At 45.9% G+C, this 17982-nt stretch overlaps 1 protein-coding gene across 4 annotated transcripts in view; it reads right to left on the reverse strand.

Annotated features, from left to right (window-relative positions):
• Positions 1–2936: 2936 nt before the first annotated feature.
• Positions 2937–17982, reverse strand: part of MAGI3 (membrane associated guanylate kinase, WW and PDZ domain containing 3) — a 54867-nt gene continuing 39821 nt past the window's right edge. For 2 of the 4 annotated variants that reach the window (XM_058855944.1, XM_058855945.1), the window contains 10 exons: positions 17424–17577; positions 16827–16918; positions 14960–15152; positions 14074–14259; positions 12150–12335; positions 9531–9624; positions 9321–9441; positions 8647–8790; positions 7704–7842; positions 2937–5945 (listed from right to left, as the gene is read on the reverse strand). In XM_058855944.1, the coding sequence (XP_058711927.1) occupies positions 4864–5945; positions 7704–7842; positions 8647–8790; positions 9321–9441; positions 9531–9624; positions 12150–12335; positions 14074–14259; positions 14960–15152; positions 16827–16918; positions 17424–17577 (2391 nt within the window). In that variant the 3' untranslated portion in view covers positions 2937–4863. Of the gene's footprint in view, positions 5946–6360; positions 6451–7703; positions 7843–8646; positions 8791–9320; positions 9442–9472; positions 9625–12149; positions 12336–14073; positions 14260–14959; positions 15153–16826; positions 16919–17423; positions 17578–17982 lie in introns of all 4 variants that reach the window. The other 2 variants (XM_058855946.1, XM_058855943.1) reach the window with 2 other exon arrangements.

Genomic DNA, 17982 nt, shown 5'->3' on the forward strand with positions numbered 1-17982 from the left:
ACCCACCCGCTCCTCATCAACCTCACTGCTCACACCTGGGGCTGCTCTGTCCCCTCATCAACCTCACTGCTCACACCTGGGGCTGCTCTGTCCCCTCATCAACCTCACTGCTCACACCTGGGGCTGCTCTGAGCCCTCATCATCCTCACAGTTCAGTTTGTGCTGTTGCCATCCTACGGGTGAGGGCAGTGGCAGAAGGAACTTGTTGCTCATTCCCTGGACAGCTCATTGTCTGCACCTGACACACTGGGGCACCAGGCTTTCCTTGCTATGGATGAGGACACCTCTCCTCCTCCAGGTGCCCAAGGCTGAAAATGGAATTCCACCTCCACAATTCCATGTGTTTGAGTTTCATAATTCCCAATGTAATTCCCCATGGATCACAAGCCATCACCTCTAATTTTTCCTCTAGAATCACTGCTGACTTGCCTTTCTGTGGAAGTGTTTGACACATCGATGCAGAGTTCAGGGGCTTGTTTATAGCTTATCCTGACGAGCACAAAGGAAATCCAAACACCCAGAATTACAGGGAAGTAGGGATAAAGTTTATAAATACTCCTCTTCCCTGCAACTCCCTGGCAACCTCCCATTGACCTTTTACTCTTAACCTCTGAATTTTGACCTTTGACTCTTGACTTCTGCTCTTTGAAGTTTGATTCCCTGATAATTGACCTTGGACCACACAACCTTGGAATATTAACCCATAACATTGGACCTTGGACCCTTTACTCTTGATCTTTGAACCCTGACTATTCACATGTGACCCTTGAAGTTTGAATCGGAATCAGCACCTCGGAATGGTGCTGAGCACTGTCGAGACTCATCCTGCACCCTCGGGATGGTGCTGAGCACCTTCGGGATAGGTGCTGAGCACCCACGGCACTCATCCTGCACCCTCGGGATGGTGCTGAGCACCCTCGGGATGGTGCTGAGCACCCTCGCGACGGTGCTCAGCACACTCGGTTTGGTGCTCAGCACCCTCGGGACTCATCCTGCACCGTCGGGACTCATCCTGCACCCTCGGGATGGTGCTGAGCACCCTCGAGATGGTGCTGCGCACCCTCGGGACTCATCCTGCACCCTCGAGATGGTGCTGAGCACCTTCGGGACTCATCCTGCATCCTCGGGATGGTGCTGAGCACCCTCGGGATGGTGCTGAGCACCTTCGGGACTCATCCTGCATCCTCGGGATGCGCCATCCCGAGGGTGCTCAGTACCATCCCGAGGGTGCAGGATGAGTCCCGAGAGTGCTCAGCACCATCTCGAGGGTGCTCAGCACCATCCCGAGGATGCAGGATGAGTGCCGTGGATGCTCAGCACCCTCGGTTTGGTGCTCAGCACCATCCCGAGGGTGCAGGATGAGTCCCGGGGGTGCAGGATGAGTCCCGAGGGTGCTGAGCACCAAACCGAGGGTGCTGAGCACCGTCGCGAGGGTGCTCAGGACCATCCCGAGGGTGCTCAGCACCATCCCGAGGGTGCAGGATGAGTCCCGAGAGTGCTCAGCACCATCCCGAGGGTGCAGGATGAGTCCCGAGGGTGCTCAGCACCATCCCGAGGGTGCAGGATGAGTGCTGAGGGTGCTCAGCACCATCCCGAGGGTGCAGGATGAGTGCCTAGGGTGCAGGATGAGTCCCGAGGGTGCTCAGCACCAAACCGAGGGTGCTGAGCACCGTATCGTGGGCGCTCAGCACCATCCCGAGGGTGCTCAGCACCATCCCGTGGGTGCAGGATGAATCCCGAGGCACTCATCCTGCACCCTCGGCAGTCATCCTGCACTTTCGGGGTGGTGCTCAGCACCCTCAGGACGGTGCTCAGCACCCACGGGATGGTGCTCAGCACCCTCGGCACTCATCCTGCACCATCGGCACACATCCTGCACCCTCAAGATGGTGCTCAGCACCCTCGTGATGGTGCTCAGCACCCTCGGCACTCATCCTGCACCGTCGGCACTCATCCTGCACCGTCGGCACTCATCCTGCACCTTCGGAATGATGCTGAGCACCCTCGGGACCGTGCTGAGCACCTTTTTTTTCCTTTTTTTCCTTCCAAATCCTGTTTTTTTTCTCCTGATTCCCTTTTTTTCCCAATTCCTTTTTTTTTTTTTCCAGTTCCCGTTTTTTCCCTGATTCTTGGATTTTTTTCTTTATTCCCGGTTTGGGTTTTTTTTCCCCGTTTTCCTTTTTCCCCCCGATTCCCAGGTTTTTCCCCATTCCTGGTTTTCCTTGACTTCCGGATTTTTTTGTCCCTGATCCCTTTTTTTCCCCCAATTCCTGGCTGGTTTTCTTTATTCCCGTTTTTTTCCCCCCAAACCCCGGTTTTTCTTTATTCCGTTTTTTTTTTTTTTTTCCCAATCCCCGTTTTTTTCCCCGAGTCCCGAGATTTTCACGAATTCCCAATTTTCCTTTAGACCCATCTTTTTTCCCGATTCCCATTTTTTTCCCCAATTCCCATTTTTTTTCCCCAATTCCCGGCTGTTTTACTTTATTCCCGTTTTTTTTTTCCCCGATTCCCATTTTATTTTCCCCATTCCCCGTTTTTTTCCCTATTCCCGCCTTTTTCCTTATTCCTTTTTCTTTATTCCCGTTTTTTTTTTCCCAATTCCCGAGGTTTTTTTTCCTGGTTTTTTTTTTCCAATTCCCGGGGTTTTTTTCCCAATTCCCGATTTTCCCCCAATTCCCGTTTATTTTTCCCCAATCCCGTTTTTTTCCCGATTCCGCCGTTTTTCCCCCCAAACCGGGCCGGGGTTTTTTGCCCTCTCGGTGTCACCGTGGGAGCGGCCCCGGTGCGGGCGCTGCTGCTGCTCCCGGGGGCTCACGCGGCCACAAAAACCCCAAAATCCCTGGATTTCACCTCAAATGTTTGTGAGTAAAAATGTGGATTGTACCCCTGGAAGCCAGCCAAGCATGTGGTTTAGATAGTGCAGAACCAACAGGCCATGAACTGCAATTTGTTTTTAATATCTATATAAAAAATAATGAGCAATTTACAGGTCTCTCTCTAGTCAGAACCTCAGAAGTCTGTATAAAGGTGCTGTACAATATATAAACATTTACACCCGGTACATCCATCCATTACGTAGTATTCCGAGGCCACGTGGCTAAGTCTGATACAGGAAGTACGGATACAAGGTCTATGGAAGGAGAAATCACATACAGGTAAGACATTATCAGGTCACATGAACATATAGAAAAATAGAGAGGAGTTGAAGGCAGGGAAATAATTTCAGTGGGGCTAATTCATCTGGAATTAAAGGACTAGATTTGTCGCTGTACTCAGTGGTCAAGCCGAGTGCACGCAGCTCAACGTAAACCAACCTCTGGGGAAGAAGATGGGGCAATATCTACACAGGCTACTTCAGAGTATTAAATATTTCACAGTCATATTCCACTCAGGGATAATTCGTACGTGTTGCGCTACACAGCAAACCCAGTGTCAGTGTCTCACCCAGTTTCAAGCAGGTGACCGTGGTTCAGAGCTGCTTTAAAGCCTTTTGAATTCCCAAAATCTTTGTTTAAAAGCTGTTTAAGCAGTCAGCTGTACTTGTGAAGAATTCCACTCAGAACTATCTCACTGTGCTTTGATAGCCTTTAAAAGCATTTAGTGTTTCAAATCCAAAACAAGATATTCACTTGCAAAGAGGAAATCATGTTTGTATTTGAAGTAAGTAAAGCTACTTTTCTTTCTCCAGCAAACTAGACCAAGGGCCTCCTTTTACCTCTTTTCTGCAGTCATTGAAATTGTGAATAAAATAAACCCCTTCTGTTTCTGTTGTTCTTACAGCTGTAAGACTGATGCATCAAGAGGTTCTAGTGATAACATCTCTCTTTAAAATATCTCTGCCAGCCCAAAACATAGATGGTGTGTCTCCTGTATCCTGTTTGTCATCAACACTCCTTGATCACACATTTATAGTAAATAGGGGAGAGTTCTAAAATATATGGGCAAGAACATCACTGAAAACACTGCTCTGGCAGCTGAGTCTGTCCTAAGGTCAGTTCTTACCTCTACAGAAGGAAAAAACCCCCAAATTCTTAACTAGCATTAAATAATTAAAGATGGGACTTTTCAGCATCAGCTCCATCCCAAGGCCAAGGGCATCGCAGTGCCATGAGTGAAACCAAAGGAATTGTGTTAACAGAACCCAGAATTTTCTTCCCTCTCAAAGATGTTTGCAACCCAAATCCCTGTAACTCAAGGAATTAAAGCAATTTTGCTGTGTCAGAAAAAGCAAAATCACAAATTAAGTAAAATACCATATTTAGCTACAGGGTTTTGTATTAGGTATAAAAATTCCAGGAAATGTACGAACTCAGCAGCAGCAGCAGCAGTAGCTCATTTGTTGCCCTGGAACTGACAAAAACTAACTCACCCATGTTCTGTGGGTTTCCTGATGTAAACGTGCAACCTGCTCTAGAGAAAGCACCCGCTTCAGCCCAAACCTGCCTTGTCTGTGACTGGAATCCACGTGGGAAAGGTCAAATTGACTGGATACAGCAGCTAGCTTGGCACAACAGGAAGTGAGTCGGGATCACATTGGCAACAGAGGCATTAAATAACTTTGTTCAGAGTTCACAATACTTGGGGGAAGCTGCAGCAGTGCAACACTGGGAGCGGCAGACATGGCCTGCAAAGGGACACGGGGACAGCAGCTCATGGAAGGGTTTCACTGAAGCAATCTGCAAGGTCCTTCAAGGAGCTTAGATAATTTAAGAACAAATCAAATACCTTCCCCACCTCTAACCATTTTCTGAGGGGAAAAAAAAAAAAAAGAAGACAACTGTGCGAGAAGAACCGATGCTTTAAAATTACCCTTACTGGAAAATTGATCTAAACACGTTCTAAAGCACAGTGTCTGTCAGTCAGTCACACCTGTTCTCCAGGCACCGCTGCTGCTGGGGTGCCCTTACAGCCACTGGGGACCTTCCATGGCCCAGGAGTTATCAGTGTTTTCCTTACTGGAGAGTTCCTCTCAGGTTGGGAAGTTCCATCTTTGGTTTCATCGGGCAGCTCCACGTGTCTTTTTCCATGGTGCCTGCTCAGCCTAAGAGCTTCCTGAGTTTCCACCCTCCTTTGTTTCTCCATGGAAAGCAGCGGGATATCGGAAAGGCTGGAGGTTTTGAATCTGCTAGAACTTGTGTCTCCAGAGCTGGACTTGGTTAGTAAGTCATCTTCAGAGGCATTTCTTCTGGAGTCCCTGAAGGGAAGGTTATGCTCACCAAACACTGGGTAAGGTCGGTCTGCAGAACACCCTTCTGTATTTCCTGGAGTCCTCTGCTTCATCTCTTTCCTGGTGACTTCTGGTTTACCATTCCCACCTTTCAACTGCTCGACAGTTGCCTTCTCGCCACGGGATGTTCTACCCTGGATCCTTCCCACCATTGCTGTGCTTCCTGGCTTGCTGAGATGCCTTTGGGGACTTGCTGACCTTTCTTGATTTCCACCGGAAGACTCCTTTTTGTCACTGCTCTTCATCCCTATTTCTGCGGTTTTACTCTCACTCCTGGAACTTTCAGATATATGTGAGAGATTGTTTGTCGCAGGATCCCCTTTCCTGGGGCTGTGGAATCCCACGTGAGAGTATCCTTCAGCAGCCCCAGACTTTGCTGGACTGGCAGATCTGCCCCTTTTGGTCCCTGTTTCTGAACTACCTTTAGTGATCCCAAACCCAGGACTCGAGGGACATTCCCATCTGTTCTTTGTTCTCTGGGGAGAAGACTGAGGCTTCCTCTCACACTGGTTTTCAGTTAAAGTGCTTATCTTGTCAGGCACAGTGTTCTCTGCTTGTTCCAGTTTCTCAGACAGCTGAACTCTGGTTAAAGCTTCTCCTGATACTGCTAAATAACACACTTCGGATGGGGAAGCAGCATGGGAAGATGAAGATAATAATGGTGACTGTTCTTCATATATTACATTTGATGAAGCAGGGTTGTAGCCATCCCAATCACCTGGAAGCGAATGACGAGAGATTTGATTAAATACACAAAAAGCAAAAATCGGCAAACTACTGAGTTCAATTCAAAAATCACTATGGAGTGGCATATTTTCAAAGCTTTACTTAGCCAGATTTCAGTACTGTGTTGTTCTACAATGACCCTGAAGATGTGATTTTGAAAAAAAAACAACAAACTAGTGCTCAGAATGCTCGATCGCTGCAGGACTGACAGAGTCTTGGATCAAGACAAGTTTAGAGCCTACACAGCAAAATTTCAAATTAAAAAGTCCCTGACCTACACTGTTTAATAAAACAAAACAAACCAGAACTGTTATGCCTAAAGAAATCTGAAACAGTGAAAAGTTTGGGTTATTCATAGCTTTGCCCGTCAAAAATAGGAAGAGATGAAACAAGACATGCAGATTTACCAAGTCTTTAAGGAAAAACCAAGAAAAGCACTGAAAGCCCTTAATGTTGCTCAGGTTTCACGTAGGGACACAGGCTGGAAGGAGCCAAACCTGAAGGAGGAAGAGAAAAAGCCCAGAAGTACATACAAAAAAACCCCAAAACCCACAGAGTACAGCAAGCAAGATTTCAATCAGAAACGTGGGATTAACAGCAAGGCAAGAGGCAATAAACCCTTCCCCCCCCTCCACCGCCTCCTTCACCTCATCCCAGGCCCCACTCTAGACAGAGAGCTAGAGGTTCCTCTAGCTCCAGAGGTTCCCTTTTGTCCAAGTCTGTTTCTCCCCCAAGTTCAGGGAATTTCTGAGACCAGCAGGGCCAGGAGTAATGCTCAGGACCCTTTTCTAGCTCCCGGGAGAAAAGAAATTCAGACAGTACTGAGCAGATTTTACCCTCTGAGTGAATGCCAATTAGCGACTGAACGCGCAAAGTATTTGGTAGCTGTGTGTGTTCGGGATTTTGAAAGGATAAACTGGAGGTTGCTCACGGTGACCGAAAAGCTCCTTATCAGCAGAAGCGACCCTACAATTTAGGAAGTTTAACCATCGGCACCTCAGTGTCAGCATCAGGGGTTACAAAGACTAAAATGCATATTTAGGAAATGAAATGTTCTTTGCTTTAAAATGCCAGCACTGCCACAAGCCTCTGATTTGCAGCCTTGGGACTGAGTCAGACCCAAAGTCATCAGTTCTGAACTCTGTGGCTCCTGCAAACATTTGCTCTGCTGTACTTCCTGGTTTGTTTTTTTTTTTTTTTGGCCTACAAAACTGTTGTTTCGTTTTGTAGATGCAGAAATCTCCTTGAATCCCTAAATCCCTTCGGAGAATAAAGTTGTCCCTTTCCTGATTCCTGAAGTTTTGGCTTTGAGAAACAAAGTTTTTCATAATTTAGAAAGCTAAAAACAGAGGTAAATATGTACAGAAACAAAATTTTAGCAGTAGTGTAGCACAGAGAAGTTTCATTTAAATTAAAAGGCAATCAGGCTTAATCAGCATATTTTTATAGAAAAACTCGATTAGCTTGGACAGAACTGAGCAACTAATTAGAAATACGGAATAATTTCAGATTGTGCAATACTCCCATGTACTTGTCACGTGTTGATTTTACCCCAAATATTCCTCATGCTTGAAAACAGATATTTTGATTTTCAATTTTTGTATTTTAATATTTAATTTAATTCAATAATGAATGCACAGCTGTCACAAAGGCAACTTCCAACTACTGCAGTAGTAATGTGTACAAGCAGCAGAATCTCCTTATCCCACTTTACTCCCCTCAACACCAAACAGCCCTTAAGACAACGTACTGTGATCTGGTATCAATCCAGTCCCTGGTCTCAGCAGCAGCAAAACTTTATTTCCTCCAGCCTGAATCAGCTCAATGGCTCGTGTGTGAGTGATTCCTTGGGTAGGTTCTCCATTAATTTCCACTATTTGGTCGCCGACCTGAGGAAAAAAGTGAAGCAGATTACTCTTTGGGAATCTCTGACTCTGCGAACTGGCTTTTCATTTAGAAAGGAAAAATAATAGAGGCAAATGCTTCTGTTTTCCCTCTCATGCTAAAATCCAGTGGGCATTAGTGACGTCGTTCCATGGATGACAAACAGGATGTGACCCCAGGGTCCGGGGGTTCAGAGGTGCACAGGGGTAGTCTTTTCAGGGAAAGATTCCAGATATCTTAACCACATCTTCTATTTATTTACAAGTGATGAGGCAGATACAGGATGCGCTTGAACGTATTTTCATTCCGGATTGTGGAGGGAGCACATGGATCAACGACATCGCACCTGTCTGAGGTCACCTTATCCAGGGGAGGACACGGCACCTTCCCTACGCCCACTGCTGAGCTGAACACCGTGCAAACGGGTTTGCTATACGGACAGGAATTGTTGTTTCAGGTTGGAGAGATCAGCGGTGAGGTCTCAGAGCCAATAAACAACTCTCACTGGTACCAGGCAGGTAATTTCAGCTCGTGCTAACTTCCCCGGCTGCTGGAAAGGGGCTGGAATAGCAGACCCCAAAAAGAGTTCTCTGTTGGGGAAAACTGGGAAGGGAAATGGGGACCAAAAGGGAGTAGAAGCCTATTTGGCACCGCACACAGCAGCCAATAGATGTCACTGGTGTGTAACATTAACATCTCAAAGAGGCTTCCTGGGTTTTGTTGAAGACGCTCCGTCAAAGAAGGTCACCACTCTGGATAAACTAACGTATTGACCGCATCAAAAAATTGATTAGAGAAGCTGAACTCACATGGACTCTCCCATCCTTGACTGCCGGCCCATCCTCAGCCAGACGGAGGATGAATAAGCCCATGTTGTATTCTTTTCCTCCGCGGAGGCTGAATCCAAACCCTCGAGGGCCCCTTTCCAACTCTACTGGGAAACAGCCGGGATTCTGTGCAGGAAGTCAGAGAGAGGGATGGAAAAAAAAATAAATTAAAAAAAATATAGAGATGAGGACCTGTAGGCAGATTTAACCTTTTGTTTTTCTAGAAAAACATTTCAATACTTCTGTATTTTAAGCATTTAAACAGCATTCATCCCAGCTCTGGGGTGACTCAGGGTAATGGTTTTAATCTAAGTCTAAACATTCAGAACATCTTTCTTTCTAAGTCTGAGACAGGCACAAAATTCCTGAAGACATTTTGCCAAAGGGTCCATAGTCGCTCCCTTACAAGCCTTTTGTGTTTCTTTCGTAACAATAATGAGCGTTCAACTACCCTAAGGAGATAATCACATTTAAAACATGAGCAAAAATATTCTGTGAGACACTTCAGTACACTTTTATACACAATTGTTGTACCCATATCTGACAGGGAAATGTTGTAACGTTCTGCTCTTGAGAACTCTGTGGCAATGTCGCTAGAGTGCCTTGACGGATGAGTATTCCCTGTGTCTCCCCACCCTCTGGATGGATTTTTGTACCTGGGAATGACGGCTGCCAACACCTGAAGCAGCATCCAACTGTGCCATGTGCTTGTGCTCAGGCCAGGACAGCCGGTAGCTACTAGAAACTTCTTTTCCAGCTTCCCCTTCTGTAGCTCCCCTACAGAAAGGTGAAAGGATGTGGACGTTACCTTCGCATTCATCCCTCTGGCCAAGCTCTGCCCACCATTCCCAGCCACTTTTCCCAACCTGTCTGGGTTGATCAGTGCCAATCCCAGTGGTCGGTGCTGTGGGGCCGGACTCTGCCTGGCTGAGTTTGTTCCTGATGGAGGACCACGTTGCTCTAAAATGCAAACAAAATCTATAGTCACAACTTCACAAATCCACAGCCGGGACAATGGTCACCACCAGTGCTGAGGCTACCGCTCCCAAGAAACCAAGCAGCCACAATACCTTGGCCTGGGCCGAGCCGAGCTCATGTGAGCACAACAGAGAGAGGCTTTTCCAAGCCAGGAACACAAGTACAGCTCTAATTATTCCATGGAATAAATTCCTATGAATTTTATTCTTTATTCTTTTACTCTGCTTTTCCTCAGGAAATACCAACACAATTGTATGGATTCTGACATGAACAGAAGGTTTTTAGCCTGTTTGCGACTTGATAGACGCCAGAGGGGATGGGGGCCGATCATTTCCAGGAAATTGGTTCAGATATTCAGTACCATGAAATTTTCTAAGAGATGAAGAACAGTGTCTATTTGAAAAATATCCCTCTATAAAGGTAAGGGAATGAGGATCATCAGGAGAAATGGGAATTTGGAGGTGAAGGTCCCATCAAATAAAGGGAAATCGCCAACTCATTTAAGGCACAACACGGTTTTCCATTTCCCAGCTCCAGACAAGGTGAGGAACTGGTCCCACAGCCCCACTGGGGGGAAGAGTTCACTGGCAGGCAATCGAGAGGAATTTTAAAGTGTTTTTCCTTCTCCCTAGGTGAAAAAAAAAAATGGTTTAAAAAAATGGTTTTAAAAAATGGTTTTAAAAACCCATTTTTTAAAATGGTTTAAAAAACCCATTTAAAATAACCTCCTATTATTTTCCCTTCTACGGAAAATACTGTTAGTGTGCGCTTTACAATAAATCCGGTGCATTTCTGGAAAAAGCCCCATGTTTCGGGACACAAAAATGACACCCTCACTTAAGAATAAGGAACCGCCGTCTACACAAAAAGCTGCCCCTTAGGTAGAACCTGAATGGCAAGCAGAGGCCCAAGATAGACTTCGGAATCAGTCCCTGGACTTCGGTGATGAAATATAAACTAATAACTCCTTTTCTCTGGAAGGAGCCCCATTAGGTGCAGCACATTACCACATTTCTTAATTAAGAACATACCAATTCCATTAAAATGCAAAAAGTGCTCAAGAATGTTAAGGGAAGGGAAATTTAAAGCATATTACACTGAATTTCTCAGTGTAATAAAAATGTTCTCAGCTTCCAGAGCCCTCAACAGAACTGCTTGGTGCTGTTCCCATGACATGCCTGAAAGAGGTTTTTCTCTAGAGACAAAATGTCAACTTTTACTCCTGGTATACCCTCAGATTTTTATTTTAGAAGCATAGGCAAGAAAAACGCCATCTGTTTGTACAAATCCTGCATCCCTCTCTGCAGCCTCCTCTCGTGTGTTCCCAGCTAATATGTGACAAAAGATGACAGGCTCTTGCTTTCATGAAAAATGGTAAAGAATCTCTTCTGGCGCATGAAGGGAATTAATTTATTCCCATGAAAAGCAAAGATCACGGGTCTGTGAAAGCCTGAGGGGAGGGAAGGGGACGAGGCAAGAGGTTTTGTTTCCACTTTCAAAGGACAAAGCTGGGGAACAGCAAACTCTATCAGCGTTTCTGCCTTACGAGGCTCGACAGCTTCCGGCAAGAAGGGCATTTGGTGTTTTTGGAGCTGTATCCTGGATTTTCCTGGGTGTGAATCAGCCCTGTGAGGCTCAGCTCTCTCCCCTGACTGCCTGAAACCCTGACTTGCCCACATCCATGCTGGATTCCTCCACTATAGAGGGTTCTACTGTGAGCTAAACTCTATTTCTTCAGCTACATCAAGGGGAATTTTAAAGAGGAGATATATTCCCACTCCACTGGAATGGGAATTCTGCTTCTTTCTCCTTCACTGTCACAAAACTCTTTACATCTGAAACACACCAATTCCAGCTCCTCTGAGGCACAGATTTTTTCTGACTGATCTTCACTCTGGTTTCACCACCTGCTGCTGAGGGGTTCTTTTCTCTCTTTGTTGAGTCTCCCCAGGTTTTGGTTTTATCTCTGTATTTTGGCTCCAAATCTGTAATTGAGGCAGTGGGAAAGGTTTTTACATGGAGTCCGTGTAAGGACATGCATAAACAATGGGCAGAAATAAGACATTGAGAAAACTTATTTTGAAAACAAGTGGAAGGTATGCCTATCCATGGCAGGGAGCGGAATGAAATGAATGGGGTTTCGGGTCCTTCCAACCAAAACCAGTCTGGATTTGATGACCAAAACCTGCAGAGAATACAGATCTAACTAATTCAATCAACTCAAACTTCAGTTGCTTTATACACATCACCCATGGCAACTGCTTTGAAGTGTGTCCCTTCAAACTGGAATGAAGTGAAATAGATTGGATAAAAATAAAAATCTTAATAGAAAAGTAACTTAGAGAGGTCTCTCTACTTCAAGCATTAACAAAAAGGAGCATTAAGTCTTTGAAATTCTGTGTTACAGGCTGAGATGGCATGCTAAATATTTGCAATGACTGTGAAATTAGAGAATCATCTGCTGGCTTTATTCACAGCCTTGTTATAGGTATTTCTAGGTATATTACCTTCCTCAGCCACCACTGTGAGGGTCACCATGTTGCCTGCATCCTTGATGAGCTGCACAATGCTGTCATGGGAGAGCTCCACGATGGACTGGTTGTTTACCGCTGAGATTCTATCGCCCACCTTCAGCTTCCCACACTGGTCAGCCGGGCTTCCCTCGATAATCCGCCCGATCTTGTGAGGAATCACTAGAAAACAAGAATAGGCACAGCAACACTATAAGTATTCACAGAATTATGGAATATCCTGAGTGGGAAGGGATCCACAAGGATCGAAGTACAGCTCCTGGCCCTGCACAGGGCAACCTCAAGAATCCTACCATGTGCACTTCAGACAAGCATCACATAGACCCAGAATTACCAGTCACAGAACCACAAAATACGCTGAGTTGGAGGGACCCACAAGGATGATCAACTCCTGTCACTGCAGAGGACATCCCATAATCCAAACAAATCCCACCCTGTGCCTGAAGAGCATTGTCCAAACACTCCTTGAGCTCTGGCAGCCGTGGGCCTGTGACCACTTCCCTGAGGAGCCTGCCTGTTCACTGCCCCACCACCCTCTGGGGGAAGAAGCTTTTCCTCATACTCAACCTAATTCTCCCCTGGCACAGCTCCAGCCATTCCCTTGGTCCTGTCACTAGTCATTACAGAGCAGCGGTCAGCGTTTGTCCCCGCTCTCCTGCTCCAAAGGGTGGCACCGCTTGTACAGGACAAGCCTGCAAATAATGAGGAATGCCTCACTGTGAGCGAATGGAGAGGCCAACCCAATAGCATGGCCTTGTCACGTACAGGGTGTTTTGCCTGAAGAAAAACGTGGGAAGGAAATGGGTCACAAAGGGACGAGTGAGAACGTGTGGCGCTGAAGTGCACCGTAACAGTTGGTTTTACCGTATATAATGTAGTTTTCCACTTCATGCATCGACCCTGACGGACGGTGAGGGCTCAGAGAGAGTTATGGCCATCCACTGTAACGCAGAGATTCAGATGCATGGGCAAACTCTTCCCACTTGCAAAAAAAAATTAACCCTTAAACACACTTAAAAATATATATCAAACTTCTCCTGCCTGGGACTGATTCAGTCAGGTGAGGACCTGAGCAGGGAGCCTGTGCAAGGCCAGCAAGATGCTACGTCAGCTCTGCACAGACCTGACCACTTTTCCTGATCTCTGAGATGAACGTGCACTTGTAATAATTGTGTCAAATTTCTTCCAGCTGTCGTGGCTTGGTTCACCCCAGAGTGATACCGTGCCCTGCACAGACTCCTCCGGAAGCAAGGGCTATGGGGCCAGAACAGACAGAATGGAGAAAACTAGAAATGTTATGAGAAGTAGAAGGAAAAAAGACTGATTTCAGCTCCTTTCCCAGAGATGACCGCAAAGGCAGAACTAGAGACAACCATGCCAGAGCCACGTCCATATCTCACAACTGCAGTACCAGACCAGGCCACTTTTTGACTTTGATGATCTCCCTAGACAAACACACTCAGTGATGGTAATGGCTTCACTGCTTTCCACCAAATACTGTAGACTCTTACTTCTTCAGATCCCCAAAACAAGAAATTTTACCTGATTAGGTAATCCAAAGCCAAGGTTGAAACTACGCTTCCATTAAAATGCCAATGAATTAATGCATCATTGCCACTGCCTGACAAATATCTACATCCTAAATGCTGCCCCATGACAAGTGCACTCTTGGGTATGGGTCGTGTGGGATATAAATTCCCCGTTCCCCACTTATGTCACAGTGGGGTGACCAAGAGCATAAATATGAAGCAAGACAGACCAAGACTTAGCTGGCTGGGCTGTGCCAGTGTGAGTGAAAGCTGACTATGAGGGAAACACCAGCAGTGCAGAGGAAGCCATATCCCTGGAGAAGCCCCAGCGAGGCCAGGCAGGGGCAGAGCCACCAGGACATGGCACTTACCCCCAGGAGGAGGTTTGTTCTTGGAGGTGAGGATGACGAAGCCAAATCCTTCGTTCTCCTTCCGCTGCAGACGGACATCGTAGACCTCTGGGCACGGCTGGTTGGCCAAGTCAACACGGTTCAGCCGGGGAGAGCCGTTCTGTGTCAGGACAGGTTGTGGCTCCTCCTCCTCTGCCTGCTTTTCCCCTTGCAGGGAATGGACAAACAACAAATAAGAAACAATCACACCAAGCGACTTCAGCACAACCATGAAGCTCAAGTGTCAGTGCCAGTATGAGGTGGCAACAGCAGTTGCCAGTCAGAGCAGGGGGCCCTTGTCAGCTGTAAATCCCATCCCAGCTTTGTCATTCATGGAGTCACAGACGAATATCTGAACTGTTGATCTGGACACCGATCTAAAACTGCAGCATCTCAAGATCCCGCCCTGAAATGGCTCTCATTTGAATAGTTAAACTTGCTACGCACCGATGCGAAGGATTTGAGAATACAGCATACGGAGGGTGCCCCTCCCTGCCCGTGGCAGGATGTAGGACAAAATGAGCTTTAAGGTCCCTTTCAACCCAAAACGTTCTGAGATGCTGAGAAAAGAGACTGCATTATTATGCAATTTCCACAGCACTAATGGCTGTTTTAACTACTACCTACTACAAAAAAGAAATCACCGCTGAATCATAATTTTCAGAGCCTTATCTGTGTAAGCAGCACAAACTAGTGAGCAATGGGGTCCAAGCTTATTAAATTCTGCTTTTCTCCATTTCAGAGTTATAGCTGACCCTCCTCAATCTCAGGCTGCTCAGCCTCAGTGCAGTAATTAAGTTCCAGAGCAGCTTTGGTGGATTTGATTACAAGCCCTACAAGTGCTCCTTCTGGGCAAGTGGACACCTACCACCGAAGAAGATCTTCCTCCGGACTGTGAGCAGCACCTGCCCGTTCCGTGCGGCGCTGGTCATTAAATCCAGAACTTGCTTGTGTGACTTCCCTTTCACAGGGACTCCATCGATGCACATCAGCTCATCCGCTGCACGCAGCCTCCCATCCTTTTCCGCTGCTCCCAATGGGATTATGGCTCCAATATAGATCTGTGAGCAGAGTCCGGGGGTTTGAATGAGAACGTGAATTCATCAGAACACACAGTGGTTGATGTGCAGACGAGGTCTTTTGGGAAGACTCTTTCCAATATTACCTCACTGTCCCGCTCTAGCAGAAATGAAGCCAGAAAGCGCACTCTGCACAAGCTGATCTAGTTGAGACAATCTGGGGTCTCAAAGCATTCACTGAATACTTCAAAAATCTTTAATCCATATTTGTCAGTTCTGCTCTCTTGAGCATGTTTGTCAGTTTATTAAAAGGCTCAGCTTTTGAAATGAGCGCATGCCATGTACTTATTATACATATGATTTCCTAGACACTAATGACACAAAAGCCTCTGACATTCATCCTGCTTTATTTTTTTACCAAGACTGAGACAGAATGATTGGGAAAGAAATAAAAGCTTTTGAATGAACTCAAGTTTATTTCTGAAAATAATTGCTTATAGACAGTTCCACACTTCAAGTTGCTTCAGTTCTCAGCTTTTGGTAATTAGATAATGAATTCGAACATCATCAGTTCTGCCTACCCCCACCTCAAAAAGTGCTACTAAATAAAACACAGAGAAGAGCACCACACTCTATTTCATATGTTACAATCACTTTCTGATTAAATGGAAGATTAAGGGTAACTACAGCTAGTACTGCTAGAGGTTAAGCAACAGTGGGCAGCTCATCAGTACACAGCACTCAAGACAGCAGGTCCACACTTCCTAACAGCTATGGCTGTTATGGAAACCAAACACCACAAACACTATAAAGTGCAACAGAAGTGACATTCTCTGTGTTTGCTCCTTACTTTAAATGCATGTTAGTGAGGGAGGAAGAGGAGAAAAAAAGGCTAGCACTAGATCACAGCTGGGAATGGAAAAACTGAATTCCTTCATTGTAATCACGAAATAATCTCTGCAGATCTATTCCAAAAGCTTTTACTCTCCACTTAACAGCTTAAAGAAAGGTCCCCAATATATAATACAGGTCTTAGTGCTTCCTTCCAGAGAGGAATTTATGCACGTTCGAAAATAGAGAGGAGTCTCCTAAAACCTGCCCTCGGAGAACAGACCATCCAGGGGTCTCTGCGCTGGTATTTGCCCAGCTGCCTCCAATGCGATACATGCTTAAAAATCCAGTGGGAGAAGCAGGGAATAAAAGCGGTGTGTCACCATGTCAAACCACATTTCACTGGGCTGCAAGAAAAGGAACAGCCTAATGAAGTTTTGACAGGAGGAGCAACCGCTTCCTTCCGCTCAGCTGGTTCCCAGGGTGCACTGCTGTGCACAGCACACCGATCATTGAATCCGGGCACATCCTGTGCCAAGGCCACCGCTGAGCTCAAGTGACAATGGGCAAAGGCTGGGCACCTGCACGGCCCTTCCGAAGGCTCCGAGATACATCAACAGCCAAGTGTCCTCAGCCCAACAAAAAACTGCGGCCAAGGACAGGCTCGGTACTAAGAAGGGTGCAGAACCTTGGAGACCGGAGTTTGCAAAGAGGGGAAAAAATAAAGGTAATCTGGACTGATTCCTGATCTCTGAAAGTCAGGTAGCAAATTGGTCAATTTTGCCATCACTGAACTGCCTGGATGGGACGATGGGAAATGAGGATGACAGAGTAGGATCATTCCAACAGCAAAACTACGAGATAACTGTGAGCAGTTTCACTTACAGGCTGATCTGGTCCGTCCCCTCCAAGCACCCGGAAACCAAAGCCTGATTCTTGTTTTCTCAGGAAAACATCTAAATCTCTTGTGTTTGGAGCTAAGGAAAAAAACAGTATTTCAAAACGTAAGGAGCTATCTTGGATTATTGAAGGATTATACTTCGGTGGTACACTCTGAGTCTTCTAGTGACAAAACACAGTAACCAGAAATACAGTGATATTCTCTTTTCAAAAGAGGTATTAATTTTCAATAATTAATTTTCTAAGCAGAAATCACAACCACATCTGTGCAGTAGACCAGGATAAAAGCCAGTCTGTGACACAACTCAGCGCTACTTTTTTAAGCAGGTCTGCTCCAGCTAACTTCAAAAACATCCTTGAGATTTTTTCTGCAATTAACTGTTTAACTGAAAATATGGTTGAAACATATTTTATCTTTTTTGTTTTTCTCATTCCTGTTTGAATTATGCATGACTTGAAATGTATTATCCACAGCAGGTTAACAAACTTCGCAACAAAGTCTCAGTAGTTTTACTGCACATACAACAAAAGAAAAAATTCTCTCATCATTGAGCAATTTCAAGTTGAAGATGATATACTTACGTTTGTCCTCATAAATTGTCTTAGACTTCAGGTAGACTTCGGAAGGGTCCAGTTTAGGAGAGCCTGGTCGCACAGCAGAGGGCGGGAAGGGCATCGGCTGTGGAATGGTATCGCAGACAGCTTCCAAACTCCCTGAACTGTCCTGCTTGCCCTTCTGAAATAGGCCACGGACACAAAATCCATATTAAATAAAGGCATGACTACGCTTGTCATGTAAATGTCGTGCAAAGACAATGAACAAACGCCACACAGAAGAAAAACAGAAGTAGAAAGGAACAAAATTACAGCTTTTCCAGTAAAATTACAGCTTTCCCTTTTTTTCTGGTACGTGTCTGACCAGAGTACTGAAGTCTTCCTCACCGGTACATGAATTTCTACTGGAGACTAGGCTTGGAAAGAGTTTGAAGTGACTGGTGCTCAGAGAGGAGTGAAGCTGGGCAGATGCTGGTGGTTAGCAATACATGGCATGAAGTAGGGCATAAAGGACCGATCACGTTTGGAAAAGACACCGAATCCTTGTCAGGCACCTGCCAGGCTCTGGACCACAATCTAGCACCGT

This window comes from Poecile atricapillus, chromosome 23, assembly GCF_030490865.1.
Source record: "Poecile atricapillus isolate bPoeAtr1 chromosome 23, bPoeAtr1.hap1, whole genome shotgun sequence".
Lineage (NCBI taxonomy): Eukaryota > Metazoa > Chordata > Aves > Passeriformes > Paridae > Poecile > Poecile atricapillus.